At 41.9% G+C, this 21,256-nt stretch overlaps 1 protein-coding gene across 1 annotated transcript in view; it reads right to left on the bottom strand.

The window, feature by feature from the left end:
• Ryr3 (ryanodine receptor 3) overlaps nucleotides 1-21,256 on the bottom strand; it is a 526,065-nt gene that overhangs the window by 50,638 nt on the left and 454,171 nt on the right. The window contains exons 68-70 of the mRNA XM_057780394.1: nucleotides 8,018-8,105; nucleotides 7,805-7,897; nucleotides 2,673-2,687 (exon numbers count right to left, since the gene is read on the bottom strand). Of these exons, the coding sequence (XP_057636377.1) occupies nucleotides 2,673-2,687; nucleotides 7,805-7,897; nucleotides 8,018-8,105 (196 nt within the window). The remainder of the gene's footprint in view (nucleotides 1-2,672; nucleotides 2,688-7,804; nucleotides 7,898-8,017; nucleotides 8,106-21,256) is intronic.

Here is a 21,256-nt window from a genome sequence, read left to right as displayed (position 1 = left end):
GGGGCAATGTAAGTTCTTACAGGGAAGCCTACAGCAGGACGGCTTCAGGTTCTGGCTGCGAGGAAGGTATGGGAGAAATTATATGTGAAATAAAGGATGACAAATAACCCCCTAGTCCTATGGGAGTTGTGAGTTTAGTTTTATTTTTAATTTTGCATATTTACACTTACATGTGTCTCTGTGTGGGTGTGAGCACATGAGTGAAGAATCCACAGAGGCCAGAAGTGGATGTCTAAACCCCTGGAGCTGGAGTTACAGGATGCTGGGAACTGCCTGAGGTCCTCTGAAGACCCAGCAAGTGCTCTTAACTGCTGAGTGATGAGAGCTTTGAGACTTTGTTTTGTTTGTGCTTTGCCATTCTTTTCAGAGTTCACTCAGCTAAGTATTAGTGGTTTTGTTTCCTGAGTTTTCTTTTTGTTGCGGTGGTAGTTGCAGTGTGTGTGTGTATGTGTGTGTGTGTGTGTGTTTGGTTATCTCAAAAGAGGTCTCACTATGCAGCCCATCCTGGCCGTAGATTTGTGCCAATCCTGCTTCAACCTTTAATCCTAGGATTACAGGTATAAAATACATACCTGGCTCTAAGTGGGAGGTGTGAGAGAGAAATCCGATTGGCTTCACTACAGAGGATGTAGCTCCCAAACAAGCAACGGAAAATGCTCAGCACCCATAGCGTAGCACATGGTGGTAGTCTGGGTGGGTTCAGGGGACAAGATGCTATAGCGACCTGCTTTTGTGATGCCCTGGCTGGCGGAGCAATGCTGACCTCCTCATGCTCTGCTTGACAGACTTTTCCTCAGCTGAGTAAGCAGCTGATACAGACAGGGAGGGCTTTGTGGCCTGAAATTAGTCAGGGCCCATGCTGAGGGAAAACTGGTTTTGCTTTAAGAGTGTGTCTGCTAAAATGCAGTAGCAGTAGTGCAGCTTATGACAACATGCATGCAGAGCTCTGGGTCCCTGTTCCCTCCCATAGAAGTGGCACCTCAGGCCCATTTATGAGATATGCATTTTCTTTTATTTTTTATATGTATCTTATTTTACATGTATGAGTGTTTTGCATGTATGTATGTATGATTGTGCATCATGAATGTGTACCATGTGTGTGCCTGGTGCAAAAGAGGTCAGAAGAGGGCATCGGATCCTCTGGATTAGATGGTTGTGAATTACCATGTGGATGCTAGGAACTGAACCCAGGTTCTCTAAAAGAGTAACAAATGCTCTTAACCACTGAACCAACTCCAAACCCCCCAAAAATGTGCTTTCTAGAGAAGAGTTCGGATTAATTCTGCCTTTGGATCAATGGCTATGTTCCAGTGTGTGAAAGAGATTCCCAATGATGAATGACACTCGATTGGAAATGTTATTTTCCCACTTGGCCGTGCACGCAGCCTTCCAGATGGTTGTATTACCAATTTGGAAATCAGTCTGATGAAAGGGAATAGCAGAGGCACTCTGTCTCGGGACTCCGAAACCACAAGTCAGCCCCATGATGCACGTTAGAAGGGCAGTAACATGTATGAGAAGGGAGGAGGAGATGCTGAGGACCAGAGGCCTCTCACGTCCCAGAACAGCAGACTGTGAAGGGTGCTTCACATGACACTGCAAGTTCTGGTGCTCACTGAGCCCTCTAGGTTCCTTCTGGTTCTATTATCAAGTGGAGAATGCCAGTGGCAAAGTGCAGCACCTAAACTATCCATTAAGGGTGGAATCTGGCTATAAACATATGAACTACACAGTATTATGTATGTGCTTATGTGAACAATAACACACAGCACATGGGTAAATATGCCAAAATGTAATTGTGAATTTGATATGGAATTTAAATGATTTCCCAGTTAGTCTCTGCTCAATTTTGCCTTTATCCTATTCTAAGCATAACGTCTACATGTATGACTTCGATACGCCCGAAGCATAAATAGAGCATTTCCAGTCCTCAGAACAAGCTTGAAATAGTTTAGGACTGAAACCATGATGCTCAGGGATCTTGAGTGTTTTGAGATCACACAGTAAGAAAGCATCTGAAATGTCACCCAGATGCAAGTCTGTCTTCCAAGGCTCCATTTCTCTTTTCTGCAAGCTGCATGTGAACTGGCTCTTACATGCCTCCCATTCTCCACCACATCCCTTGGGTCTGAGGGTCTTGAACAATAGCATTAGATACTTCTTAGCAGACAGAAGGGGAAGAATGTCTATGTAAACTTCAGGAACAACTGGAAACTTATTCCATCATGTGTACATTTTGTGCAAAAGCTTAAAGTTATCTTCTGATTTCAAACTTGAGTTCAGTCCCTGGGAGACTCTCCTTGAATCATGGGAGCTTAAATCAGAGGCGGAGCATGTACAGTGTGAAAGGGCTGGGGCCACTAACAGACACCAGAAATGCGAACTTGGTGCCATGACAGAAGAGTGAGGCTCTGAGTCTCCTGATTCCTGCCCATCCTCCCTATCCCTGGCAGTGTGGTGGGCATTAGGCATTTGGGGAAGGGAACAGAAATAGCAAAGAGACCTCAGTTAAAGCAAGGCTTGCCTGGCTTCCCCATTCCAAGGGTGGATAAGCCGGCATTCACTCTTGGACAGGCGGTTGTCTTCCCCGGGCACCCACAGTGTGGAGGGGGACAGAGCGTGGCACCTCTAACGCTAGGACAGAAAAGACACATCATGCATTTGACCTGTACCTTTACTTGCATGGCCTGTGTGGAAAGACAAAGGGAAAGAAACAAGGAGAGGAGTCAGTCAGTGAAAGCAGGGATCCAAAGCATCAGGCGGCGTGTTAGTCACAGCTTCTTGGGCCCAGTTGCTCAGTCAGCAGCACAGACACTCAACAGTTCATGTAAGCATAGCATGAAGACGGAGGGGAGGTTAGAATGTAGGTTCATTTGTCTGTCAAGAATTATATATATCCTCATCAAGAACTTCCGGCCTGGGAAGAAGTTAGCTTAGAGACCCGCCTTCCAAAGTTTATGCTCTGTAGATCCCACCCACAGCAGCTATTCACAGTAACTACATCTACAGAGTCTCCTCTTTTGCTTCCTGTAACCGCAGGGGGCTGCAGACAATTTGCAAGTACCCAAAGACATCAGGTTTTAATTCCCCCCACCCACCACATTAATCTGCTCCAGCAGACTCCAGCAGACTCCAGCAGATTAGAGAATCAAGTTAAGGACAATGCCTTTGCTTCTGCTAGAAAGTCTACTATGAATATATATATATATATATATATATAATATTTTACATATATAATATTATATATAATATATATTCACTTTTGAATCTTTTCAAAAAACTTTATTTTTACTTAAGTTCATTTGGTGTAATTGATGTACAAAACATTAGCCTAATGTGCTGTTTTTCCCATTTTTTATATTTAATTTTTTTCATATAATATATTTTGATCATATTCTTTCCCTTTTCCTAATTCCTCCCAGATCCTCCCCACCTTTCTCTCTCTTAAATTAAAAAAGCTAAAACCAAAACCAAACATGGAAATAAAACAAAAACTGGAATCCTTTTTGTGTTGACTATTTGCAATTATAAAAATTTATTTTAAAAATTACTGGAAGGGCTGGGCTGTACATAGCTCACACAAGGCCCTGGCTTCCTTCCTAAGCACTGAAATCAAAGGAGCAAAAACATAGCAAACAATGTTGACAATGAAGAGACCATACTGAACTTTTGGGCTGGGCATGATGATCCACACCTTTAATGCTGGCCCTGGAAGTAGAAGAAGAGTTCAAGGGCAGCTTGGGCTGCATGATTGAATGTAAGGTCAGCCCAGACTGCATAGAAAGACGCGGTCTCTAAACAGAGAGAGGAAGGGAGAGGAAAATGAGAGAGAGGGGGTTGCTGGGAGTATGTAGACTGTCCAGAGTGATGTGGGATCACTCCACAACCTAAACAACAGAGTAAAGCTTCTTACACTGCAGCTTTAAGGTTCCTACATCCCAAAGGCTATGTCTTTATTCTTCACGTATTGCCAAGATTAATTATCACATGGTAATTCCCTGATTCTGCTTCCTATGCCCTCAAAGTAACTTGCTGTGTAGACCTTAAGGGGAAAAAGAAACCAAACCAGACTTTGCAGTCTTCATGTTTTTCTGAGATGTGGGGGTTTGATGAATATACATTGCCCGGTGTTGTCTGTGCCAGCAGAGCGCAGGGGGCTCACATCAGGCTTTGATCAAAGGCAGACCTACTATGTGGGAAGCCCTTACACCATCTAGAGGGTAAGCGAGTTAATGGAAGTCAATTCAACATGAGATGTTAGAGGAGAGAAGAATTTCTACAAAGCAGTCTGAGAAATGGGGGATAAGGTGGAGGGGGAGAAAGGGAGAACATGCAAAGGGAGAATCAAGATCAGGAGAAAAGGGACAGATGGGAAGGAAGGGACAGAGCGTAGAGGAGAAAGGGTAAGCATGTATGTGAGAGAGAGGTGTGGAGGGAGGGAGAGAGAGAACACAAGTGCACAAATGTGTGATAATTTAAAAGTGTAAGAGCAAAGAAAAGAGAAAGGATGCAGAGGGAGGAAGTAAAGGAGAATGATGTATGTGTGTGCATGTGTGTGTACATGTGTATGTGTGCATGTGTGTATGTGTGTATGTGTATATGCGTGTTTATATGTGTGTATGTGTGTGTGCATGTGTGTATTTGTGTCTATGTGTATGTGTGTGTAAATATGCGTATGTGTGTATGTATGTGTGTATATATGTGCGTATATGTGTGTATGTGTGTGTATGTATGTGTATATGTGAGCAAAAGTCACACGATTTTGATCAAATATATCTTCTTAGACAATTCCTGTCCTTTTTCAACTCATTTCAAAACAGCACATCCCAGTTTTTGGATTTCAATGATGTATTTTAGTGCTTACAATATTGGTCAATGGCTAGCATTTCTTTGGCTGGCTTAACATTTCTTTTGTTAGATGCGTTCTAACTTACCATTCCCTTCTGAGGAAGCCACTGCCACATCACCAGAAAACAAAGTACATTTAAAAACCAAAGCAAACCAAATCTATTTGCTCAGCTAGTCACAATAGCTTAACATATATTCACAAACCGGAGCTTTATAAACAAAATATACAATGAGCTTTCAGAAAGGAAATGTGCTTGAGCTGCCAGCAAAACAATGTCTTTGAAAGGATCTTCAGTTAATTGGGTGGGAACGGCATGGCCCACTGTATATTTCTGTGTTTCCTTGCCATCAGCATAGCTTATGCAGTGTATGACATGCAGCATTCACGGATGGAAACCTCCACCAAGATCACCATATACACCCACAACAACTTCATTTCTACAACGCCAGAATGCAACCAAGAACAGAGACAAATGCAAGCCCAAGTGACAGGTGCCCATTCAGAGCAGGGAGCAGAGAACATCTGATCGTTCAGGAGCAAGGGCAAGAGGAATTCTACTGATATGAAAGAAAATCACTTCTCTTGCTTCCCGTATATACTTCTCTGTTCTCAGATACCAGAAATGGCTATTTATTGGAGGTAATGTATCTATCTTAATGTGTTCATTAAATGATATTTTATCTGACTGATACTGATGAAGACGGACTTAACTAGGGTCTCTTAGTAGAACCTAGAAAAGTCAGATAGCAAACTCAACCCCTTTATACAGATTGAAAAGATGGATTCTGAGGATTTAAGTGAATGAAGCAAAGCCCCAGTGAGCAGTTCAGTCGAGGGCATGACTTTCTCCTTGCTGTTTCTTGTCCATTTGCTATGATTTTCTCTTTCCTAACTCAGGCAACAGGGACAGTGTGAATATATAAGACTCAGAAACTGTCAGCATAGAATGTCAGTGGAAATGGAGGTTCTTCCAAAGATGAACCTTTCCAAGAGGGACGATATCCATGTCTTGAACATGATCATTTTGACAAAGCAAATGCTCCCCTTTCCTTATTCAGCACTGTGAATGAGCCACTCAAATGTCCCCTTTCCTCATTAGCATTGTGAATGAAAAAATGTTTTATTAGTTTGCTAGTGGATGAGTTGAGTTATGAAATAGTTTTCCGTTGCCTCATTCATTTATAAACTCAAGATTCTGGAAGAGCCATTCATCTCCAGAGGGCTGAGATGGCTTTTCCCGTTCCTACCCATCAGGGATCCCAATACTTGTATCAGATTGTTATGGATGCTAACTGGGTCAGTCCTGAGGCAGAGGATCAACCCAATGTAAAAGATAGCATGGTGTCTGCTTGGGATTCATTGACTTTCTGCAGGAAGTTGGGTTAAAGTACAGTTTGTGATGGTCGCAAGACCCTGCAAAAGAAATTTAGATAAGCTGGAATCTTAGGAAGCTGGGAAACCTGGGCTTGTGTTCCTCAAGTGAGCAGCTGTGTCCATCAAAAGGCGAATGTGAAAAATATTGTGAGAAGCCATATAAGTGTATGTAAAGGACACCATAAGATGCCTTTCCAGCCAAGATTCTCCTCAAATATAATCTCGCTGATTTGCATATGAGCAATTTTCAATGTCAACTTTATTAGGCAGCTTATGTTCAAAGTGTACTCTGGTGTATACTACAGAGTAGATTGAAAATGCTACAGTCAAATTTTGGATACTAGAAGAGTGCTACCGTTGAAAGAGATGAAAGACAGAAGAGGCAGTGCTGAGTAGCTGCAGCTGATCAGAGCCAGCTGCCCCGCTCGGTATAGCCCCAGGTACTTAAATTTTCATTGTGGCATCGTAATAGCCTTTCCTGCAGTGACAAGACATGGGTCATTTGTCTGAAATGGTTACTAGAAAGCTGTTGCAGGTCTTCCCTACAAGCCCATGGTTCCCGCCTTGCCAGATCCATCTTGGGTCCCATGCACACTCCACTGCTGTGTTCCTCACAGGCAGCACTGGCAGCAATGAGAGGGGTGTTTCTCAGCTATTACAGGCTACTGAGCCTTGACATACAAGCCACCCCTTCCCAAGGCACAGTTCTTGGGAAACAGAGCCAAGAGTAAGCCACCATGCCAGTAAGAAGACATTATAGTTAAGAAGACTTGACTCTTGTGTGTGCAACTGAAGAAGCATGACAGTGCATGGCTGTTTCTCTCCAGTCAAGACAATGAAGCTTCATTGTACAAAGCTGACTGAGAAGGAAATGCAAGTCTCCTTTGCCCCCTTCTGTATCACAGTTCCCTTCTATAGGTTAGCCTTTCCCCCAGAGCTGACTGAGAAGGAAATGCAAGTCTCCTTTGCCCTCTTCTGTATCACAATTCCCTTCTATAGGTTAGCCTCTCCCCCAGACAATAGAGTGACATGCCCTCTTTCAAACATCTCCTGCAAGGAGATGGGCAGATGTTGGCTTTCTGAGTAAGAATGTCATGGAAAATGAACATAGGCATTAAGAGGTCGGCACATCTGGAATAAAACAGATGTTGGTGTTCCAAACAGAAAGAAAACATGATGTCAGGGTGTGTGCTGTGGAGGTGTGAAGGCCTGGTCATTTCCTCCCAGCCCAGCAGAAGGTGACTTTGCACTTCTGCACTTTTGGAGTGTGGCTGTACTGGACACACTTCTGTCTTAAAACCATTCACACTAGTGTCTGTTTGAAGACCTCTCAAATGCCTGGGACAAGGCTTGAGACTTAAATTTTCTGATATACAAGCACCTATTTATTCACAAAACAGGATGCCCATGCTTATTTGACAGGAGCTTCTTTTGGCATGTTCTAAAGAAACAGCAGCAGTAGAGGCTGCTGGTTATATGGTGTAACCTAAGCTGAATGTATCACTAAAGCCCCACAGAATATGAACTAGATCCAAGAGGTCAAGGTTCAACCACCCTTGACACAGACTTCTGAGGACTTACTTTTGACATCTTGCTTTTGCTGTCTCCGGTTAAAAATGCCAAGTTATTAATTTCATTTTGAATCACAAAGTTTTGCTCTTCCCTCTTGAAGTTCTAAAGAAGGACAGGGTAGAGGAAGATTTAAAAGAAAAAAAAGCAAGCATTAAAAGAAAGATTTTCCAGGCTTATACCTGCCGAAACTGTTCAGAATCTAGAACCCAACTGTGTCCTTACGTGAGATTTACACCACAGAATGAAGACCTCGGCCACCATGCGGAAGAGCTGGTCAGAATCAGTGTCTGGGCTTTTGAGCCAGTTGGATCTGCATTGAGAAGCAAAGAGATAATATAGAAAATTCAGCAGGGATTGCAAATATACCCCACAAACAAAAGCAGAATATGTTCAGTCACGTAAAACTCCATTTATTGCTGCCAGGGAAGGCAGCCACGAGACAGCACAGAGCTGGAAAGGAATCCATGGCTTCAGCATATACTAGATTGTTCTATCTGAAAGAGTTAAGGAAAAAACACACACTCTCTTGATGGTTTCCTTCAGACCCTTCCTTTAGTCTTCTTTTGCATTCTATTTTCCTGGTGATTTCCTCTCTCATTCTTGATGTTTTCTTTTTAACTCTCACTCCTGATGTTTTCCTTCTAACTCATTTTAACTCTCTCATTCTTGATGTTTCCTTCTAGCCCATCTTAACTCTATTCTTTGTCTTACAGCTTATACACCCCAGCAAAATCTTTCAGACAATATAAAAATCACAACGTGGTTATTCTGTTTTTCAAGTGGATGATTATAATGAACACAGAACAAACAGTAAAAAAAACATGTTTTCCAAATACATTCTATGTATTATAGGTGAAAAACAAATTATCCCAAGAACCCATGTACATTCATACCCAAGCACCTTGTTATAGATTAACCATGAGAGCAAGCAAGGTATTCTTCTTAGTTAGATCTTTTACTGGCAGGCTACATTTTGCAGTTACAAAGAAAGGCCAATTACTTTATTACTTATCTTGAAAGATAATCTTACAGGGAATCTTAAAGGAATCACAAACATAAACTTTTACATATGAAAAAGTACCAGTCAGCTCTACTTGAAATCTTTAGGGTACATACCCACTCATCAATAGCTTTTTTTATATCAGGAGATTGAGGGCAGAAATGGGTATAAGGAATTAATTGTCACCTTTGGTCATTAATCAACCAGCAAGGGAAGGTACGTCAGCTAGTAACAATTGAGCTGCTGTGTATTTTTGACCTCAGCTATGTGTCCTTGTGAGTTGTATATTATTTTCTAGCATTTTTCTTCTCAAAGCTATTATCAAGACATCTGATCTAACCTGAAGTTATTTTAAAGCTTTGTTTCAGCTAACGTTGCACACGGAAACCTGTGACTGCATCTCTCAGCATTAAGAGAGTTAGAGCCAGCCTGGTTCCTGGGGACTCAATTGTTTTTCTTAATCACTAACCTGAGTTACAGCTGATGCAGCTCCTTAGGCAAAACTCATAGGCCCTGGCTGTGTATCTTTTCCTGTATTTGTTTTTATTCATCAAAACTCCATACAAGCTAACATTATTATTAACAATTAGACAGTACAGTTTAGGGAGGAATCATCTTCATAGTAAGTGACAGGTAAAAATGCGCAATAGAACAGGATGCTTCCATGAGATAAGCATGCAATGGGTGTCTCCTCACATCCATTCAACCGTGTCAGATACCAGAGAAAGACAACAGCAACAAACATGGTACAGCAGAAGCAAAAGACATTCCAGGGTCTGTGGTCTTGAGGCCTTGCCTAACTGAGACTGACCCATCAGAGAGTTTCCTCCTGGTGGGCTGACACCTTGAACTTCAATTGCCACCCACTGCTCCTCTTCCATGGCCACTGGCAAGCGTTACCATATGAAGATAATAATCCTTATACATTAAGGTAAGGGCTCAGAATTGGAATACATATCATTTGTACTTTAATCAAAGTTTTCAAGAATTGTGGCGAAACAAATGTCTGACATTTCAAAACTGTCACCTTTTTGGTTTCTTCTGTAAAGGGATGGTTAACCTGTAAGTTTGGAGACAGACCATCCTAAAGGCCTTATTGCAGAGAGATTTGATGAAGAAGCCTAGCAAACCTGTGAAAACATAGTCGCTATGGCATCCAGTCCTGGCCCCAGCATTTGTCATTGGAAAGCCTCTGAATCTGAGCCTCATAAACATGTCATGCCCTACACCTCTTACTCGGAAAGTCAGTTCTTTGAATCAAAGATTTAAAACTATTTAAATTGGGGGAGGGGGCAAGCTTTTGAATGCATGTGCTTGCTGATATCAAAAGAGGGCATCAAATCCCCGGAGCTGGAATTACAGATGGTTGTAAACTGCCAAATGTGGATCCTTGGAACGGAACTCAGTCCTCTGTAGGAGTAGTCCTTGATTTTAACCATTTCTTCAGTCCCTCAAAGCCATTTTTTCTGAGTGAAAAAAAAATGTTTATCATTTAAACTGTTTTAACAGTTTCTTGGGGTGTGGTGGGGAGGGGGTGGGGTAGTAAGGACATCTGTTCTTGTGTAGAGGCCAGAGAACAACCTCAGGTATCATTTCTCTGTCTCTTACTGGCCTGGAACTCATCAAGTTGGCTTAGATGACTGGCCAGCAAGCTCCAAAGATCAGCCTATCTCTGCATGCCCTTAAATAGAACAAAACAAAAACAAACGCCAAAAACAGCCGAACTAAAATCTATAGTTTCTGGGGATCATCATGCTTACAGGTAAGAACCTTACTAACTAAGCTGTTTTTCCAGTCCCAGAAACCAAATAGCTTTTATAACCTCTTAAATGGCTTGGAAATTCTCTATAAATAAACATTAATATTTTTCACTAGGTTGGTTTCAGAATAACGCAATAGTGACAAGGCTAAATTAGGTCAAACTCTATAACTCATCTTCTATACGTTGTCCTGTTCTTGGGTATCATGCATAGTTGAGCTAAATAATATTTCAAAATGGTAGGGTGAAAGGTTATCTCCAAATATCTGCACAGAACGATTTAAAAACAAACACCAACCAAGCAGCCAAGCAAACAAAATGCTGCCCTTCTATTCAACACTTTCATATCAAACACAGAGATTCTGCTTCCCATTAACCAACCACTCAACTTTCCAGACATCAACTCACCAATTCAACCATGACATTGTCTGGAGTTAGGACCCCACATACTAAAAGCTCAGACCCACTTCACACTGTCCCCACTTCAGAATGTGACCGCTTAGCTTTAAATTAGGGGTTTTGACAAATCTCTGAGTTCATAATTAACAAGAACAGATCAAAGCTTAGGAAGTAGCTTTACCTGTTATTAATAGTTCATCATAAATATAGCCGAGGAACATGAAAGACATATTTAGGGCAAGATATTATGAATCAAAACTCCTGAAAAGAAGCTGTGTCTGGCTATGAACAAAAATTCCTGGAAGGAGTTTCTGTGTCTACAGAGACTGACGGACCAACTAGAAGTACAGTACTGTGGAGAGATTGAAATTTTGTAGGCTCAGAAGCTAATTACTTTATCTTGGTCTAGTTTTAGCCTTCTGGAACAGCCATTCCTCGCCCCTGCATCTGAATTAACACCTCATGATAATAAATAAAAACCTCTTAGAAGCTATTAACTTATCAGAACATTAGCTTCTCACAATGCGTGAGCTAAGAATGCCATCTGATAGCGTCTTGGGCCTGTAAAGCAGCTCTCCCCATTTCACTGCATCTGTCTCTCTGGTGTACCCACCAACATATTTTAAAGTTACCTTGGTTTATGTCTTTCTTAGTTCTGTAAAACTATAAAAACCCTGGGAAACTGTTTCTATGCTGGAGCATGGAAGTTGGGATAACTTAAATCTGTGTTCCTGGGCCATGACCACTCAAAATATCTCTAGAAAACTACTATTTCCTTTAAGATGAGAGCTGTAGTTTTTACGTTGACAATATGGAAGAGGAGTCTGGAGATTCCAGCCTATCTCCAGGTACTTCACCTTCCAGGTTTCTCCATATTTCCCTCAATTGAGAAGGTCTCCAAACTCCAGAGTTTAGGGTTTTTAAAAGAGGCTTCTGTAGCATGTATTCTAATAGTTTTTAATAATAAAAGCCCATAGTCAGATATTAGAGATCAGAGAAGCGGTGTAGTCGGTCACTAGAGAGACCTTTTACCTCTATCAATGCTCATACCCAAAGGGGTGATCCTGTCTCTATAAATCCTCAGACTGCATCCTTGGACTGTCTCCTCACACTGCATCTGAGCTCCTGTCTCCTCTGGCCTTATATTTCTCTCTCCACTCAGCTATATCACTTCTGTCTCTACCTCCCTAGTGCTGGGATTAAAGATGTGTATAACTCCTAAATACTGTGATTAAAGGTATGAGCCACCACTGCCTGGCTCTGTTTCTCTTTGAGATTGGATTAATCACTCAGGGTGGCCTTGAACTCACAGAGATTCCCTCTGCCTTTTGAGTGATGTGGGATGTCCTTCTGTATATGTGTTGCTTTTACTGGTTAATGAATAAAGCTTTGGCCTATGGCAGGGCAGAGTCAGGGAGACGACATGTATCTGTGGAAGGAGACAGACACTGGAACCTTGCCTGGTTAGCCACAGCCTCGTGGCGATACACAGAATAATAGAAATGGGTTAATTCAAGATGTAAGAGATAGCCAGGAATACACTTAAGCTATTGGCCAAACAGTGTTGTAATTAGTATAGTTTCTGTGTGATTATTTCAGGTCTGAGCAGCCAGGAAATGAAAGAGCAGTCTCCGTTTACACCTGAATGCTGGGATTAAAGGTGTGAGCCAACACTGCCTGGCTTCTATGGCTATCTAGTGGTTTAGCTCTGCACTCTGATCTTCAGGAAAGCTTTATTTGTTAGATTATAAACAAAATGTCATGACAGGCTTTATTTTATAGTTTTATAGTTAGCTTCAGAGGTCAACCTGACACACCTGCAAAGAAGATGCTTCAATTGAAGCAATTGCTTCTATTGGACTAACCTGTGGGTATGTCTGTAGGAGTATTTGATGTAGAAGGGCCCAGCCTACTGTGGAAGGTATCATCCTTAGGCTGGTGGGGCTGGGTTATATAAGAGAGGTAGCCAAGCAAACCATGGAGGGTAAACTTGTAAGCAGCCTTCCATCATGATTTCTGCTTCAAGCTCCTTTTGCTGAAGCTCCTGCCTTCGTCTCATAATGATGAACTATAACTTGTAAGCTGAACCAAACCTTTTCTTCCCCTTTGTTGTTTTTGGCCATAGTGTTATCATAGTAACAGGAAGCAAACTAGACACACAGACATGGTTGGTTAAACCATTGGCTTTGGCGATGAACTCAGTCTCTAGCTCCTTTCTTCTGGAGAGTTCAAGAAGTTAGAGGGTCGGGCTGAAAGTTCCAAAGATCTAATCACGTGGTTGATTCCTCATGAGTGTGAACTCAAGTGTGGTGGAATGAGGCTCACTGTGAATAACAGAAGGCAATCCTATAACTCAGACAGTCCCAAGAACCTGAAAACCAGACTTCTATTTCTTTCTTACAAAAAATTTATTTCTTTTATTGTGGAGATTATAATATAGTCACATCATTTTCCCTTTCATTTCCTCCCTCTGAACCCTCCTATATACCCCTCCTTATTCTCTTTCAAAGTCATGGCCTCAGGCTATATATTGTACTTTTATGCATGTTTTTAGGACTGATCACTAGGTATTGGATAGTGAGGTGGTGTGCTCTTCCCTGAGGATGGTTATTATTAAAATATAACTAAATAGTTAAATTATATGGCTTTCTTATGGTAAATGAACATTTGGTTGTTGGTGATAGTGCATGTCTTTAATTCCAGCATTTGGGAGGTGGGAGAGGCAAATCTCTATGAATTCAATGCCAACCTGATCTACATAGTGAGTTTCAGGCCAATAAGTACTACATAATGAGGCTTTTCTAAAAACAGAGAGAGAATGAGAGAGAGAGAGAGAGAGAGAGAGAGAGAGAGAGAGAGAGAGAAACGTTTGGCTCACACACATGATCTGAAAAACTTGTTGTCCCATGTCCCACGAAGAACATTATCAAAACAAATTATGGAGCTGGAGACAACAGCTCAGCAAGTAAAGTCTGTGCCGTGTAAGAGTGAAGGCTGAAGCCTGAATCTCTAAAGCTCATGTAAAGTCAGGCTTGGTAGCACACATCTGTAATCTCAAAACTCTTACAGCGAGATTGGAGACAGAGACAGGAGAATCCCTTGAAACTCATGGGCTGGCTAGCCTAGTGTACTCAGTCAGAGGTAAATAACAAAGAACCCATCTTAAACAGGTGAGAGGCAGGGATGAACATCAGTGACATCCATAAATGTTCCTACATTCACATATACAAATGTGTACATACATCATACACACACACACACACACACACACACACAAAGGCCAGTTCTGGGAAATCTGAGTAATATTCCTAAGAAGCTTGATAGTCATGCCCACTCATGGAGAGCTCCATGCTAGGCAAGGAAGGGAAAAATTCTAGAGGTCAATTCACCTTTAGATCCCCTTCCTTTTTATCTCCTGTGAATCTCTCTGGTCCAAACTCTAGCCTGAAGAACATTATTATTGAACCACCCTTGCTTTCAAATTCAACTGGCATCTTCTTTATATAATTGACACAAGTAGTTGCACGCCCAGCACCCATCCTCCTTTTCTTCTGTAGCAACAAGGTCTTCCTTTGTTCAGAGTGTCATTCTTTCCCACTAAGAATCATGGTACTCCATACCCCTTAACCTATATCCAGAAACTGACTAATGATGTTGAAGAATGGACTTCCCGGAAAGGTTCCCTAAGAAGAGATCACAGAGTGGAAAGTGTCTTTTTGCCTTTGACTGTGAAATTTGCTTTAATCCTTCCTGATTAGAATGAAAACCCGAAGTCTGGATCTCTAATTGCCATATCAAAACATAAAGTATCTTTGGAGATGGAAGGCAATGGGAAAGATAAAGACAACAGTGTAAGAGTCCACAATGAACAATCATAGTGATCGTACTCTGTCTGCCTTTGGGTTTCTTTTATGTCTAATAGACTTCTCATCTCTTTAAGCAGTATAATCACTCCATTACCTGCGGCCCAAATGCAATTCAAGTTTGAAGTTTGAGACTGATAAGCTTTTTGATTTCCTTCACATTGATTTTTTTCCCCAGAATACTTTCCCAGGGTTACATTTCTCGCTTTATCAGAACCACCAGCTGTTCATTCCTGTGGTGTTTTGGTTTAAATGAGCATTGTGCATTTGTACTGTGGCTTAAGTGGGAAGAGGCATGGGTCATATCCTAATCTGCCAGAGAAAAGAACAGCCATAGCGATGCTCAGTAAGCAAGAGTAACAAGAACAAGACCTTAGGTATCGTTTCCTGATGGAAGGAAGTACATGGATTCTCTTAGCCTTCATGTTGGGGGAATTTAGCTCTGCTCACTCCTCTTCTGAAATGCCAATCTTTATTCACTAGTCTCTAGCAAAGCTTTCCTGGATCCAGACTGGTGAATATGAAGGACATTCCATTAAATGTTAGCTTCCAGGCACACAAGCTCTCTGCAATTCTCCCTCAAGCCAGACCAAGATGGCATTTGCAGGAGAAAAGATTTTGCCTTCATGTCTTGACTCACTCTATTCTGAGGGATACTTCTCTCCTTCCTGCCCCATGTTTTCAGAGAATTCAGCATCTAATTCAATACTTAGCCACTTGATCCCTGCCGAGATCATTTCTTTACCTGTGGGTCTTTTATTATCTGCATTGATTGCTGCCAAAATGCAGCCATGAAATGCCAGGCTTCTGGTAAGGGGAGATTCAGTTGGGAGATCATGAGTTGAGGCTTTTCCCTGTAAGATGGCGAGGGAAGCAACCCAAGCAAGTGAAATAGCTGAGTGTATTAGCAGAGAAAACAAGAAGCTTTGAGAACTGAATCTTCACACGCTGAGGGTGGTGCCCCAAGGTCCTAGCTGTGACGTCAGGAGATGAGGAGGCTCACTGAGGAGTTGCAGGCAGAGAAGACACGCTTTATTCACTCTGGGTGAAGGCTGTTATATAGGCTGCTAGGGAGCCAGATGTTGGCAGGTACTCAGTCTACATGGACATACACATAGGTTGGTATAAGGCCATACAGAAGCAGGTTCACATACCTACAGATAGGTACGTACTGGCAGGCTGGTGAAGGTGAAGTCTCTGGTTTTGACCTTAAGGCCATATTTATAAAGAACGTACACAAATGTCACATTTTTCCAGAAATAGTTAAATTAACACATCACATCACTACATACTTTTGTGCTCTCTGGATATCTGGTATCTGCCTTTTTTTTTTTGTGCTAGTGGACATATAGCTCCACAGATGTCCAGTGTTAGCCATCTTGGCCCCTGCTGGGTATCCATCTCACTGCCATGTTGTGTAAACATAAACTGGTAGTTATGGCCTTCTCTTCCCAGCAGTTGTATACTTGCAATGCCATCGCTGAGGAGGCTGAGCCAGCCATCAGGAGTGCTGTGAATTTGAGTTACACTGTGAGCTAGACTGGGTTACATGAGCAAGACGTCTAAACTCCACATGCCCCCAGTCAGGATAGACTAGAATCTTTAGCAACGGCAAGTGTTTCATTTTCAAAATTGAAAAGTTCCCAAGTCTTGAAAGACACTGAGGTTGTGCTCTTGGGTTCAGGGTCAGGTTGTCTGAGGTGAGAGCTTCTCTCAGTGTTACCGCGAGACTGCACTCCACACAGGTCCCAGTCTGAGATGGCCACTGCACAGGTTTACTTCGATAGCATCAGAGACTTTTTAACCAAAAACCATACAACCAAGTCTATATTCATGTTCTACATATTTCTGCTTCCCAGAAAGGAGGCAAAAGACTACTGTCCTTTTTGAGACTTGTTGGGTCTGTTCTGACTCTGTCTCTAGGCGAGAGGAGATGGGCAGCTGTTGCTCTCTGATCTGCTCACAACACACCTGGAGTTCTTTTGTATCCTGTCGGCTTCAGGTTCAGCACTGACCAGTGGAAACTTCTTTTCAGAGGATTTAAACAGCATCCCGCAGGAATGTGGGAAGTACAAAGGCTTAACACAATGAAGAAAAACAGAGAGGAAGAAAGGGCATGGAGTTTCTTCAACGTGTTGCTGTATGAAAGATTAGTTTTCGCTGGCTTTACAGAGCAAAGTTAGAGTCTATAGGTAAGAGCTACACGCTGAGGTCAAGATAGTTCAAAACAGGGGTGGGACTGCGTGCAAAGCCAGGATGGTTTCTGCTCTCCACTTCTTCCCATCACTGGGCTAAGCAAACAATACAGACATCTGCAGGAGAAGGGAAGAGATGGCTATCCAGGTGGAGGGAACAGGAGGACTACAGCGTCTGTGCTAACTCCTCCACTCCACCTTTCTGAGTCAGCTGGTTCTTTTGGATGGAGAAACTACTACTGGAATCTAAAGTCTATACTGCAAGCTGTTCTCCACTCTACCGAAGACTCCAGGGACAGATTTTGGTGAAGTGGGTTTATTCAAGGCTGACCCTAAGGAAAAAGGAGACGACTTCCCTCTCTTGAATCTTTATGCACAGAGAGACAATGGGCAGAAAAATCCCAGGAAGGGGCAAGTCTTTTCTTTTTCCTTCTTTAAAGTCTTCTAATCTCCAAGTTCTGGGCCTGACAAGCATGCACTTGTTCTCAGATAAACCATTTCCCATGGACACAAGGAGAGGAAGGAGCAGCCTTTGGGGAAAAGACTGTGGGAGGGGATAAAGGTAACAAAAGATTCATGGAAAGATTAGAAGGCAGGCAAAAATAAACCTCACTTTATGACCTCACAATTCCTACCGCCCTCCTGCATTTGTTTGAATGCATTAATAATAAACTCAGAGTCACCAATAATGTGTCTGTCGGTGTCGAATTAAGGGCAGAAATCAAAGCGCTTCCTCCTGGTATCACCTGACTCGGAGCAAGCCCAGATTCGAATTCTCTAATTCAGTCTCCTGGGTCTTCCTTCATCCTGTCTGCCTGTCTTATGAGTCTGAATCTATCCCTGTCTGAAGGCTGTCTTGCGAATCTGTTCCTGTGTTTGTTTGTCCCTAAGTGTCTGTACCCAACAGAGAGTTTTGTTCTCTGTTTTATTGAACAGCACAGAAAGTATCACATGGGAAAGGAATGAGGGATCCTTAACAGTAATCTTTAACAGAGTTTTATAAATGATTAAGTCACTGATTCTAGTTGACCCAGATAACAAACAAACATTATCAAGCAACAGCAGAATACTTGTTCAGCATTTGGGGCGGCTATCCATTTTATAAGGCTGCTTTCCACTTGTATCTGCTGTTTTCAGCAAATGATTATCAGAACACACGTTCAAACACATATGCAGTATTCCAGGATCAGGAGCATGAAAGAATGTTAAGATGACAACTGTGCATTAATTTAGGCTGTAAACGTTGATTGCATGGGAGATTCTAGGCAAGTAAGGTTGGTTGTTACATTGCTCACTTAAAGACAGGTTAAACAATCAGGCTGAGTAGTCTTAAAGCAGTAGGAGAGTAGTCTTAAGTATTTTTATTTATTTTTATGTGTACTAGTTACTTATCTTCATGCACACCAGAAGAAGGAATCAGATCCCATTACAGATGGTTATGAGCAACCATGTGGCTCCTGGGAATTGAACTGGGGATCTCTGAAAGAGCAGTCTGCGCTCTTAATTACTGAGTCATTTCTCCAGACCCAGTCTTAAGTCTTAAGAGACCTTAAGGTGTAATATTAACTCTGGCTTTGAAGACCATCAAAGGCATCAGTCTCTTAGAATGTAAGAATTACTTTTATAATAATGCATAGCTATATCCTCCAAAATAAATCAACTTAATGAGTATGTTATTCTGGATTTTTTTTTTTTTTTATTTTTTGGAGGATCTCACTGAAGCCTAGGCAGAAGTCTTAGGATACCTTTTGCCTCAGCCTCTTAAGTGCTGCAATTACAAGCGTGAGCCTCCATGGTCAGCACTCTGCATATTTTTTTCTGCCCTTCACATGTAGTATAGTATCAATGCTTTCTTTCACTGCTACGAAGGTCTTTGAAGGGACAGGCACTCATGTTAGAAGGATGTATTTCTAAGCAGGCTCACATGGCTGTGACGCTCAGGGAAGAACACGTTGAAAAGCGGAGATGAATGAATTAATGATGATCTCAAAGACTCTCTGACATTGCCGTTTTTAGCAACTGTCAAGCACCCTGTAAACAGAACATGCTCTGTCTTGAGTCTTGATCACCGCGGTGACAGACGCAATTCAAAAGCTATTCCAGGAGCAATCTTGCTCCACGTTTATTTTTGTTTTCACCTCAAACTCTGACAAATTTCTTCTTCAAATTGCTAACATAATTACGTTAACGGAAATGACTGAAGTTGAGACTCAAAGAGCAGAGTTCCTTTGTTAAAATGAGTATAACATCCTGTAGCCAGGAAAGGAAATCCATTACTCTAGTCCTGATACACACATTAGACATATGTGTTTATACATATGTATGTGTATGTGTAGAGACAATATGTATGCAGAAGATGTTTTCTTTCAAATCTGGAATGTAAGTATGCTCATTCAAGTTACATTAAGTACAGCTTATATTACAAAGATAAATGCTAAAAGAAATACCGATCTCCTGCCATGGGAGAATGGGAAGCAACTCCAGAAGTCAGTTATGTCCTCTCAGCTGCTTTTGCATCCCTTCTAGCATCTCCAATTATAAATCTTTCAAGTTTAAAAGTCAGCTAAAATAGTGAAATATACACTTAGCTTCTCCTTCTCCTCCTGGCAAAGGAGGTCCTAAGCAATAGGAACAATTTTTGCTCCTCATAACCTTTTGGTCATAGCTAGGTGTGTAAATGGCATGAGACTACATTGCTGAGGGGCCAGATAACTTCAGGGTAACACCTGGGTCTAGACAGACTAGAACTTTCTAGTGTTAGGTGAAATCAAATTACAGGGTCAGAATGTTCAATCTTATTCCTAACCTCTTGGAGTAAGGTGAGATGATTCATTTCAAACTCAAACACCAGTGGCCATTGATTCAACCAGTCAAAAACACCTATAAAACTGTTAAAGATCAAGGCTGGTGGTCAGTGGTGGAGCACTTGCCTATCAGGCAAACCATCCTAGGCCCAACGCTCAGCACAACAAAGTAAATAAAGCATAACCAAATACCACCCCCAATAAAACCTCCTGAGCGAGGTTCTGGTGACCACACAAATGTGCTGAGAGGCTGCTACCCCTGGGGAGAGTATGGGAACCCGTGCAGCCCCAAACCCATGTATTTCTGTTCAAATGCTCCTGAGTTTTGTATTCTTTCTAACAAATCACTAATCATAAGTACTTTACTGAGTTCTATGGGGGCCCTGAGGATTGGAATACCTACCAGAAAGACCTAACTGCAAAGGAAGCAGCTGACTTCACAAGCTCTCAGCTGTCCCAGGAAAGGCCTTATCTTTCCCTACTGTGTTTTTCTATCCCGCCCCATCGTTCATTACTGTTGACTTGAGTTAACAGTAAAATCAAATATGCACATTCCTTTTCTTTTTTCTGTAAACTAGAGCACTGTCATGGGCCCAGAGGCAGACTGAGAATTTCTCTCCTTAGTTTTGGGCAAACTGTAGTAAACTCATTTCCCCATTAATATGCTTTACTCTTATTATGGGTTCTGACCCAGAGCCAGGTCTTATTCACTATGAATCATGCCAAGGAAGGAGTCAAGAAATCCAAGTTTCTATTCTGCATAGCACAGCAGAACTGGGGCTAGCCTGGTCGCCTCCTCTGAATTTTTTTTTTTTGGTATTTTGAGACACGGTTTCACTATGTAGCCCTGGCTATCCTAGAACTCACTCTGAACACCAGGCTGCCTCGAACTCACAGATATCTGTCTGCCTCTGCCTTTCCAGTGCTGGGATTAAAGGCATGTACTATCACCACCCAACTTTAGCATAATTTTTATGAAATTTGTCCTTAGGCAATTTCCCACATGTACACAGTACATGCTATCCGTTCTTGCCCCCCACTCTCCTATCATCTTGCTACTCCCCCTCTTTCCAATAAATCTCTCTCTCTTACATTAAAATCTATTTGTTTTATGACCTACTGAGAATAAACAGGCCATCTTAGTGACCATGGGCTTAGAGTTATCCTTTGGAATCTAGTGGGCTCAGCAGAGGGCACACAAAGACAGTGATTCCCTCCTCTCCCAGAATATATTAATATCTAATCATTCAGAAGTAAAGGTAGGTCCCTGTGAACTACTTTCTGTTCTTTGATAGATTGCTGAAATATCCAATCTTGTATGGGTGCAATACACATAACTTCAGTTGTGAGCAAATAGTTGCTCTGTTAGTGATTTCCTTTAAAATCCTATACAAACACTCTACTACTAAACTACATCCCCAATCCATGGATACCCCATAGA

The sequence above is a fragment of the Chionomys nivalis genome, chromosome 9, assembly GCF_950005125.1.
Source record: "Chionomys nivalis chromosome 9, mChiNiv1.1, whole genome shotgun sequence".
In the NCBI taxonomy this organism is placed as follows: Eukaryota; Metazoa; Chordata; class Mammalia; order Rodentia; family Cricetidae; genus Chionomys; species Chionomys nivalis.
This window is presented reverse-complemented; position numbering and strand designations above follow the sequence as displayed.